The sequence below is a fragment of the Rhincodon typus genome, unplaced genomic scaffold, assembly GCF_021869965.1.
Source record: "Rhincodon typus isolate 14 unplaced genomic scaffold, sRhiTyp1.1 hic_rhity00002194, whole genome shotgun sequence".
Taxonomy (NCBI): domain Eukaryota; kingdom Metazoa; phylum Chordata; class Chondrichthyes; order Orectolobiformes; family Rhincodontidae; genus Rhincodon; species Rhincodon typus.
The window spans coordinates 14314-25000 of record NW_025967832.1 but is presented as its reverse complement, the minus strand read 5'-3'; the positions used below and the strand labels follow the sequence as shown (position 1 = coordinate 25000).

Genomic DNA, 10687 nt, shown 5'->3' with positions numbered 1-10687 from the left:
TTTCAATTTGCCTTCTTTCTTATCTGCTGTACCTACTTACTAGTTTTCTGCGATTTATGCATGAGGACACCCAGATACCTCTGAATCAAAGTACTCTGACGTTTCTCTCCATTTAAATAATAAGTTGCCTTTTTATGTCTTCAATCAAAATGAATAATCTCACACTTATCCATGTTAAACTTCATCTGCCAAATTTTGGCCATTTAACAAACCTATCTGGATACATTTATAAATTTCTTACATCTTCATTGCATTTGCTTTCCTACCAATTTTCACGTCATCTCCAAATTTGGCTATCGTACTTTCTATCCCTGCACCCAGGTTATTAATATAGATTGGAAGTACTTTGGCCAGAGAACCGAATCCTGTGGTAACCCACTGGTTCCATCTTACCAACAAGAAAAAGACTCATTTGTCCCGATTCTCTGCTTTTTGTTGGTTAGCCGATCCTATAACCAAGCTAATAAATTATTCCAACCCTATGCTGGTCTTTAGAGATTAAGAATCTGGTGCTATGTAGTCTCTGACTATGTGGTAATAAAACTGGGGTTATTCAGGTGTATTACAATTTGTAAGCACCAAAACCAGGAGAGAAGTCAACCCCAGTCATTAGTTGGGTTCAGCTGTGATATCATTTGTCTTCAGATATACTTGCCATCTTTTCTAGTGGATAATTAATGCCTGTGAAGATCACTAGTGCACATTCAATTATTAACAGACAAAGGGACAGTGAAGACAAAAGTTCTAGCCTTTGATATGCCCTGACACTTCTGATCTTATGATGGAGGCAAGGTCATTGTTGAAACAGCTGAAGATAGTTTAGCCCAGGAGGAGCTTAAGGGTTCCTGTGGTAGTGCCCCTAACTCTGGACTAGGATCCCCATGTTCAAGTCCACCTGCTCCCGAGGTGTGTCATAACATCTGTGAACTGTTTGATTCAAATATCTACCCTGAGGAGCTTAAGGGCTTTTGTGGTGCTGTAGTATCCCCATCTCTGAGCCAGGAGACTTGGGTTGAAGTGCCACTAACTCCAGAGATGTGTAATAATGCCTCTGGAACAGGTTGATTAGAAAACATATCATACTCCTACTGGTGCTCTGGAACTAAAATGGATGACCTTTTACAACTGTAGCCATGTACCCACCGCAAAGGAAGATGGTTGTGGGTCAGTCATCTCAGCCATAGGACATTGCAGCAGGAGTACCTCAGGGTAATTTCCTAGGTCCGGCCATCTTCAACTGCTTCATCATACGATGACAAGTGAGAATGTTGCTGATGATTGTGCTATCAGTGCTATTTGTGACTCTTCAGATACTGAAATGATCCATGTCCACATCAGCAAGACCTGGACAGCACCCAGGTTTGGGCAGACAAGTGGCAAATAGCCTTTGCACCATATAAGTGCCAGACAATGGCTATCTCCATCAAGAGAGAACCCAATCATTGCCCCTTGACTTTCAGTTGTGAATTCCCATTGTCAGCACCTTGGAGTTACCATTGACCAAAAGCAGACCCTGACATGTAAATACTGTAGTTAGTAGCTTGTAAACACCATGGTCACAAGTATAGGCCATAGGATGGGAATTGTGAGACAAATAACTCCTCTCCTGATGCCATTAAGCTTGTCCACCATCTACGGGGTACAATTCAAGAGTTTGATGGAATACTCACCACTTTGTGGAAGAGTAGAGTACCACTAACATTTAAGACACTCTGCGTCGTTCAGGACAAAGCAGCCTGTTTGTTCAGCAATCCATCCACCACCTCTGAAATTCAGTCCATCCACCACTGACCCAATGGAAGCCATGTGAACCTTGTGCAAGATGCACTGCAGCAACTCAACAGCAAGCAGCCCTTCTCCACCCTGCCAAAATCCTTCACTGTATTGGTTCTGGAACTCCCCAACAGTACTGCGTGAATACGCATCTCTTATGGACTTCTGCTGGTGAGGCAGGTAGTTCACTGCCAGTTTCTCATTAAATGTGGCCTAGCCGGCAACAGCCACAACTCGTGAATGAATTTTAAAAATATGTTTCTAGTCTAAGTTGGTACTATATAAGTGGTCACCCTGCTTTAAGGACAATACATAATGTCCAAAGTTGATGGAATTTATCTTGTAAACAGTACACCACTGATTGAACTAGAGCTTTGCTGATAGTGTTCATTTTAAGACTGTATCCTGTTGGTTTTCTTTGGCAGCAATGGGGTCTACTGGGACCAAAGAATCAGCTGTTCCAAGCTCAAGAATACCAGGATTTGGCTGCAAAATTTGCTGCTTTACCTCTAACTGAGGTGGACTTAGTGATGGACAACTCAACCAACAATACTCATAAGATAACCTCCAGGCAGGAGAATGTTCAGAAAGAAGTATCTGAACCAAATGAAATGGGTCTGCCAGAGGAAAATGAGATGGACCAGGAGGCAGAGGAAGGGACAATGGATTGCGCAGAGTTTCTCTCTATCACAGACAAAGCACCGCAGCACAAACTGATGTCAAGGTAATCTCAATAGTTGTTTAATCTTTTGTCTTGAAGTGTCGGCTGGATGCAGCAAATCCAACAATTGTGAGGGAAGCTGTGACACTGATACCTGTGATTGCCTGGTTTCATTCTCTTCTCTTGTTCTTAATTTACTGCTATGTTTGGATGTTCGCCTTCAGACATTCAAACTGGCGACTGAAGCATGAGGCTATAAAGCTTCTAGTATCTAGCATCTGCAGTAATTTGACTATTTAGGGCTGCAGTGCCTGACCAAACCAGCACCATCGTTAAAAGCAGAGTATAAGATATACAAGAAGCATCGTGGTGTCAGGCTTGCATCAGTGGTACTACTTTTGCCTCTGAGGCAGAAGTTCATTGGTTCATGTCTCAGTACAGAATCTTGAGCAAGCAATCTAGGTCTAGACTGGCATCTAGCTAGGTGCATAATCTGAGATACATATACTTGAATTGATAAAGGAAAGAAATGTATAATGAGAAAGGAACAATTAACAGTCTAGCTGCACAAAGTCTCTTGGGGAAGAGTGACCATAATGTGATAAAATTCTTCATTAAGATGGAAAGTGACATGGTTGATTCTGAGACTAGGGTCCTGTCTAAATGAAGGAAATTGTTTAAAGGGATAACGGTGAATTGGCAATGGCAAACAATTAAAGAGCTCAAGGAGGAACTGTAAAAATTGTTCATTTCTGATTGGCACAAAAACAAAAAGGAAAAGGTGGTCTGATCATGACTAACCAGGGCAATTAGGGATACTATTAGCTCCAAAGAAGGAGCATACAAATTGGCTACAGAAACACATCTGAGAATTTAGAGAGCTTACATTTCAGTAAAGGAGGTCAAGGGAATTGATTAAGAGGAGGAAAATAAAGTATGAGTGTAAGCTTGCATGGAAGCTTACTGATTGATTGTAAAAGTTTTTATAGGTATGTGAGGAGAAAAAAAGTTGAAGACTACTTTAGGTTCCTTACAGTCAGAAACAAGGGAATTTGCAATGAGGACAAAGAAATAGCAAACCAATTAAATACATATTTTTGGCTGTTTAAGGGGCCCTATTCTCTCCTTAGTTATGCTTTTGCCCTTAATATATTTGTAGAATCTCTTTGGATTCTCCCTAACCCTATTTGCCAAAGCTATCTCATATCCACTTTTTGCCCTCCTCATTTCCCTCTTAAGAATACTCCTACTCCAGGGATTCACTCAATCCCAGCTGTCTATACCTGATATATGCTTCCTTCTTTTTCTTGACCAGAGCCTCAATTTTTCTAGTCATCTAGCATTCCCTACGCCTACCAGCCTTGCCCTTTATCCTAACAGGAACATACTGTCTCTGAACTCTTGTTATCTCATTTTTGAAGGTCTCCCACTTTCCAACTATCTCTTTACCTGCAAACAGCCTCCCCCAGTCAACTTTTGAAAGTTCCTGCCTAATACCGTCAAAATTGGCCTTTCTCTAAGTTAGAACTCTAACTTTTAGATCAAGACAACCCTTTTCCATAACTAGTTTAAAACTAATAGAATCATGATCACCTGCCCCAAAGTGCTCTCCCACTGACACCTCGGTCACTTGCCCTGCCTCATTTCCCAGGAGAAGGTCAAGTTTTGCTCCTTCTCTAGGAAGTACATCCACACATATTGAATAAGAAAATTTACTTGTACACACTTAACAAATTCCTCTGCATCCAAGCCCTTAACACAATAGCAGTCCCAGTCTATGTTTGGAAAGTTAAAATCCCCTACCACTACAACCCTATTATTATTACAGTTATCTGAGAACCCCTTACGTATTTGCTTCTCAATTTCCCGCTGACTATTTGGGAGCCTATATTACAATCCCAATAAGGTGATCATCCCTTTCTTAATTCTCAGTTCCACCCATATAACTTCACTGGATGTTCTCCCTGGAATATCCTCCTTAAGTACTGTAATGTTATCCTTAACTAAAAACACTACTCCTCCACCTTCCTTGCACCTCTTCCTATCCCTTTTATAGCATGAATACCCTGGAACATTAAGCTGCACTATTTCTTTGGCACCACCCTCCCTACTGGTTTAAAACCTCCCGAATAGCACTAGCAAATCTCCCTGTTTGGAACTAATACATAAGGCCCTCTAGGCACCATGCATCTCTGAAGAAAAGGCTTGCATCTTACGATATTAAAGGATGGCAGGGAGAGGTGGGAGAGCAATTATTCAAATAGCCATCGCTGTTGTTCGTAAAAATTGCACTACTTTCCCAATTGTCAAGATTTGTTTCTGAGCTCTTGCATCTTGTGGACTCCCAGATTTGAAGTTGCATGTTTGGGGGCAAAAAGAAAGATAGGGAGTATTGAACCTGAGTTTTGGCCATGATTAAAGATCAGCGTAGGAGTCAATCTTTATAGATTATTGAGTCTTCTGCAGATAGTTATCTTGGGTTCTGCCCTGACCTTTCCTTCTCTTTTTAAGCTCATTCTGTGATGTCATAAACTGTTGTGATATCAGTGATGCCACCATCACAAAGTAACAGTTTGTCATTGTTCAGTAGTATCATTCTAGAACAAGATTTACTTTTGAATGCATTCTGTATGCAATCTCTTTGTGGCATTGTATAATCAACATACTGCAGTTTCTTTTTCTTCCCTGTGCCCACTGTTTATCTGGGTCAGTGTTAACACCGATTATTTACTCTGTTTGACAGAGCGGTTCAGCATATCATGACAGATAACACCAGTGTGACGAGGGCCCTCACACAGTTTCCTGAGCCGAAGAACCTCCTGTCAAAGGTCATACAAATAGCGACCACCTCCTCTACAATCACAGTACGTAAAAGCGAATGACGTGGAAATACTTTGGTTGCTGTCCCTCTCCAAGTCCTGACAAGGCCTGATTTGGGGTTGAGAGAAGGTGGAAAGAAGGGAATGTTGGCTGGGGATGCCAGCAGGTAGAGTTGAGTACTGTAGGCAAGGTTAATGCTCTGGAGTTTTGCTTAATTATTTATTCTTAGGGACCAAGCAATTAAATGTCTAAGTTGAATCTAACGTAGGAAGTTTCTCCATGTGAAGAGGGATTAAATGGTGCGTAGAGTCCTTGAAAGGGCCAAGTGTACAAAACTATTATTGCTGCCTGCCCCACCAAAACATTACTTGTCGTATTCAAATCCTTCTCAACGAGGGTTTTATGAAGGAATTAGCTCAAACGGTGGAGTGCTTGCTTAGCAAGCGAGAGAGATAAATGCCCACATTCTCTGTTTTGGTTTCGGCATAATAGGAGTGATAGACTGAATGGTCTGCTTTTGCTTTTAGGTCTTATAATCTTCTTTGGTTATTAAAAAATAATGTTACTACTCCACACTTAAACTTTTACTTTAAATAGTAATATCTAGCAGAGTTAAAATTACGAAAGAGGGTAAAAGCAGAGTTGAATTTCTCTAACACCTCATCCCAAAGTTAACTGTTTCATTAACTGAATAACTGACTTGAGTATCCAGTGCCCATCCAGTATTTTTGCTGTATTATATGGGTTACTGGACTTTTTTTTTGCATGTTTTAAATTTGCCACACATTTTTGTAACAGTTAAAATAAATAAAAGCAGCTAATTATAATATACATAAATATTCATAATAGAAAATGCCAGAGCCAAATTTTCTTCAATTTCTTCATTGATTTTTGCCATTCGTAAATGAGATTTCTTCTATTCAGTCTGAATATTAATGTTTTGGGTTTGTCCGATCTTTATTTCTTATAATTTAGTTCATAGCCTTAAAAAAAAGACTTTAGCCTTAGAATAATTTAGCATGTCCACATGGTATAACTCCAATGTTGTTACATTATATGACTGCTAAATTACACCAGGTAAGCTAGATTGATCCATTCCTTGTTTGGTTCATCGATTCCTATATTTCTGCTCATGTAAATGGCAGTAACACCATTTTAACCTTTTGTGTGCTGCTCCACCAGGACTATCTGAAATACACCACAGAAGATGGTCCTGTCAAGGTATGCCGGCTTGAGATGCAGTGGCCGACCCCGATGACCTTCGTTGCAAGTGGCCGGCGGAAAACCGAGGCAGAAAGAAGAGCAGCAGCTTTAGCCTGTAAGAAGTTGAAGGTGATTGCAACTTGCTGCATGCCATGCTTGTGCACAGCATTGAGCTGGTGTATTGCAGCTGTCAGTATTAAATCTCTCTGTTTTCCCATGTGAAGTATCAACTGAATGATTGCATGGTGTTGGTTCGCTGTCAGACCTCTTATTCCTTTCTAGTGAGGTGCTGGAATTTTAAATTTGTCACCTGAGGTATCAGAAGAGCTGAGTTGGATTAGCAATCTTAAAGCCTGTGTGAGTATTCTAGATGCCTCAATAGCAAGCTGAGCAGTGTGAGTGGTCAGTGAACTGTACAGTGGTACTTTAGCCCCTGATTTGGGAATTTAGTAGTTATCTGGTGGGGCATTGCTTATGACTAGTGCTGTTGTGATGGCACTATCAGCATGTAGAGTGTTCAAGATGGCCCACTTGCCTGACAACTAGTTAGGGACAGTAAATGCAACTTTATCACATGGTGCAGACATTACTGGTAAATGGGGCCTTCATACTGGTGCGTGGAAGAACTGATTGTGATTCTCTTGCTTGATAGAGTGAAATGGTTTCTCTATATGCCTCATTAAATACAGAACAAGTTAGTTATGGAATAATGAACTCACTCCAAACTATTGAGTCAGACATTTCCAAGGCAGGCACAGCACTGATTATATTCAGTAATTTCCCTGCTCACAGCTGCTGCTTTATTTCCTTAACCTCAATCTCAGTTCTCTATTCCACCAGAGTAGTATTTTCCCAATTCTTTCACCCAGTCAATCTATATCCTTTATGTGTGAGATTTTCAGACAGAGCTAAATTAGCAGGTGCCTTTCATACTTTGCATGCACATCCTTCAGGAATTGGAATAGGACCTTCCCTGATATCCATCAGTGGAGATAATTATTCCTTCAGCTTGAACTGGATTTGATGCAATCCTGAAGATGAAATCGCTGCACTACATCATCTGCAGTGATTATGTATTTGTGATCTACATGTCTAATTTGGCCATTTTTACTATATTGTACTTGCTATATTTCAAAAAAAAAGGTAGAGGAAAAACCTGTGTGTGGTTATGTCTGCTTTGCAGGATCTTGGTTTGCTCAACCAGGAAAATCATCCACTGACCCATGCCATGTACAACTTGGCCGCAATAAAAGAGTTGAGCGAAAAGGAGCGGCGGCCGACCAGGCTAGAAATCCCAAACAGCCTCCAGCAACGAATCCAGCAATATTTGGACCAGGTCAGTTGCAGCCTAGCATCTCTTGGAGTAAACTCTGTCTGCCAGTTACTTAGAATTGTTGATGTTCAGACTGCCTTGTTTTATTATGATCATTTTATAAACCTTGTTAAATCTGTGATATGTATCATTCTTTTCAAGTTTAAATAATCTTCCTTTAAAACTGTCGGGAGACTAGAGAGGCTGGGATTGTTCTTCTTAAAGCAGAGAATGTTTAAATTGAAAATTGAATGATTTGAAAGAGTGGATAAAGAGAAACTGTTTCCAGTGGCAGCAATATGGGTAATTGGAGGTTATAGATCTAAGATAACTGGTGAAAGACCAGAGAGCAGGCAAGAAGAAATGTTTCTATGCAGGAGCTCTGATGATTTTGAATGCACGACCTGAGACAGACAATGGAAGCCAGTTCAAAAGTAGCTATCAAACATGTGCTTGAACAGGAAAGAACAGTGGAGTAGGCCTAATTAATATTTCTTTCAAAGAGACAGTACAAAATTAATGGACCAAATGGTGACATCTGCAGTAAGATGCTAATTTTATGAGCAGTTCTCTTGTAGTTGAACTATACAGGCTTTAAACGTTCCAAGGCTATCCTTTGAGTGCATGCCTGTATTAGGGATGCTTGTGGAATTTCTGATTTTGGAGATGAATGTTTGTGGGGAGTACATCAACACAAAACTTGATCCAATTTCCATCTGACCTCTCCAGCCACATGTTCCAACAGAGTTTGCTGTATCCTGATGCAGAATTCCTGGTGGCTATTCCCCTTCCTCCCTCTGTAGCCAAGTGATACCAGAATCAGCTGTATAAAGTAACTCTCATGACAGCAACATGAAATTATTTTATGTTCACCTGAGAGGCCAGGTGGGACCTCAGTTTAACATTCATCCAAAACACATCATAGTTTAACACTGCCGTGGATGTCAGCATTTTATTTGTGCTTTAGTCTCCAGAGTGGTCTGTGAAGTCAAATCCTTCTGACCCATGCTTCCAACTGATCCGTAGCTGATGTCACATCAATGAACAGAGTCTTTCTGAACATAGTATTATCTCTTGTCCACTTGATACGCAGATGTGAATTACGAAGGAACAAAAATAAAACCCCTGGACTATATTTCTAACCCATCTGAATGTTAGGTGTCAGGAGCTGGTTGAAACTATAACTTTTCAAATTGCTGTTCAAAATTTGTCTTTGTTGATTTTGTATCAGAGAACTGCAGTAGAGATGTAACACATGTCCTAGTAGGTTTGAACAAATGAAGAGAGCTTGTTTATCTGCTGCTGAAGCTGTTAAATGAAAATTCATTGACCGCTGCTTTTATTAATTCCCTTGATCTGAACTGAAACATTAGTAAAATACACTTATTCAAAAGAAACCTGACTTATTATTTTGAGTTTTTCATACCTCTAACAGGAATTAATTTAACAAGGAAAACTGAAACATTATTGTAGTTTTCCATTCCTTATCTGATGAATTCACCTAGATAACAAATAATAATCTCTAATACTGAGGATGGTGGGAAGAGGATGGGAGTGGGACCATTTGGTTGCTACTCCGAAGAGTCAATAGCTGAATGGCCTCCCTTGTCCTTCTAAAAACCATTCTCTATACTCGTGAATCACTCATACTCGGAGCCTGTGCAGACCAGCTGGCGGGAGTATTCACGAACATCTTTAACCATGTTACGATCTAAAGTCCCCACCTGCTTCAAGAAAAACACCATCATCCCGGTGCCAAAGAAGAATCATGCAGTGTCTCCGACCTCCATAATTATGAAGTGTTTTGAGAGGTTAGTCATGGCTCACGTCACCTCCAGCCTACCAAATTGCCTTGATCCTTTGCAATTTGCCTACCGGCACACCAAGTCCGCAGCAGATGCCATGTCCCTGTACTCCTCCCTGGAGCATCTGGATATCAAGGATACCATGACTACAGTTGGGCCTTCAACACTATAATTTCAAACAAACTCCTCTCTAAAACTTGAGACCCAGGTCTGGTCTTCTCTCTCTGGAACTGGATTCTCGACTTCCTGATCCATAGACGGCAATCAGTAAGAATAGGCGACAACACCTCCTCTACCATAACCCTCAACACCAGTGCCCTGCAATGCTGCATACTCAGCCCCTTAATATATTCCTTATACGCTCACAACCGTGTGGCCAATTTCCGCCCCAACTCCATTTACAAGGTTGCTGACAACACCACTGTTATAGGTTGGATCTCAAACAACAACAGGGCAGAACACAGGTAAGAGATTGAATGCTTAGCAGCATGGTGTAAAGACAACAATCTCTCTATCAACGTCAGCAAAACGAAGGAGCTGATCATTGACTTCAGGAAGTGGAGTGGAGGGCAAGCCCCTGCCTGCATCAGTAGTGCTGAGATGGATATGATCGAGAGCGTCAAGTCCCTGGGAGTGATGATCGCCAACAGTCTGTCCCTGGTCCACCCACGTTAACATGATGGTCAAGAAAGCACAACAACATCTCTACTTCCTCAGGAGGCTAAGGAAACATGTCCACAAGGATTCCTGCCAATTTTTATAGATGCACAATAGAAAGCATCCTATCTGAATGTATCTTGGTGTGGTATGGCAACTGCTTTTCCCAAGCCCTCAAGAAACTACAGAAAGTAGTGAATACAGCCCAGTCCACACCTTCCATCCATTAACTCCATCTGCAGTTCCTGCTGCCGCGGGAAAGCAACCAACATGATCAGAGACTCCTCCCACCCCAGTTATACTCTCTTCTGTCGGGAAGAAGATATAAAAATTTGAATACACGTACGAATAGATTCAAGAACAGCTTCTTCCCTGCTGTTATCATGGTTTTGAATGGACTTCTGAAATGTTAATTCTGATATCTCTCTCTCTCTCTTTCTTTCTCTCTGCACCTTC

The 10687-nt window shown here is 41.0% G+C and overlaps 1 protein-coding gene across 1 annotated transcript in view; it reads left to right on the top strand.

Annotated features, from left to right (window-relative positions):
* Nucleotides 1-2170: 2170 nt before the first annotated feature.
* LOC109927290 (DEAH (Asp-Glu-Ala-His) box helicase 30) overlaps nucleotides 2171-10687 on the top strand; it is a gene marked incomplete at both ends in the record, with an annotated part of 20426 nt that continues 11909 nt past the window's right edge. The window contains 4 exons of the mRNA XM_048592998.1: nucleotides 2171-2497; nucleotides 5178-5298; nucleotides 6437-6586; nucleotides 7641-7793. Of these exons, the coding sequence (XP_048448955.1) occupies nucleotides 2171-2497; nucleotides 5178-5298; nucleotides 6437-6586; nucleotides 7641-7793 (751 nt within the window). The remainder of the gene's footprint in view (nucleotides 2498-5177; nucleotides 5299-6436; nucleotides 6587-7640; nucleotides 7794-10687) is intronic.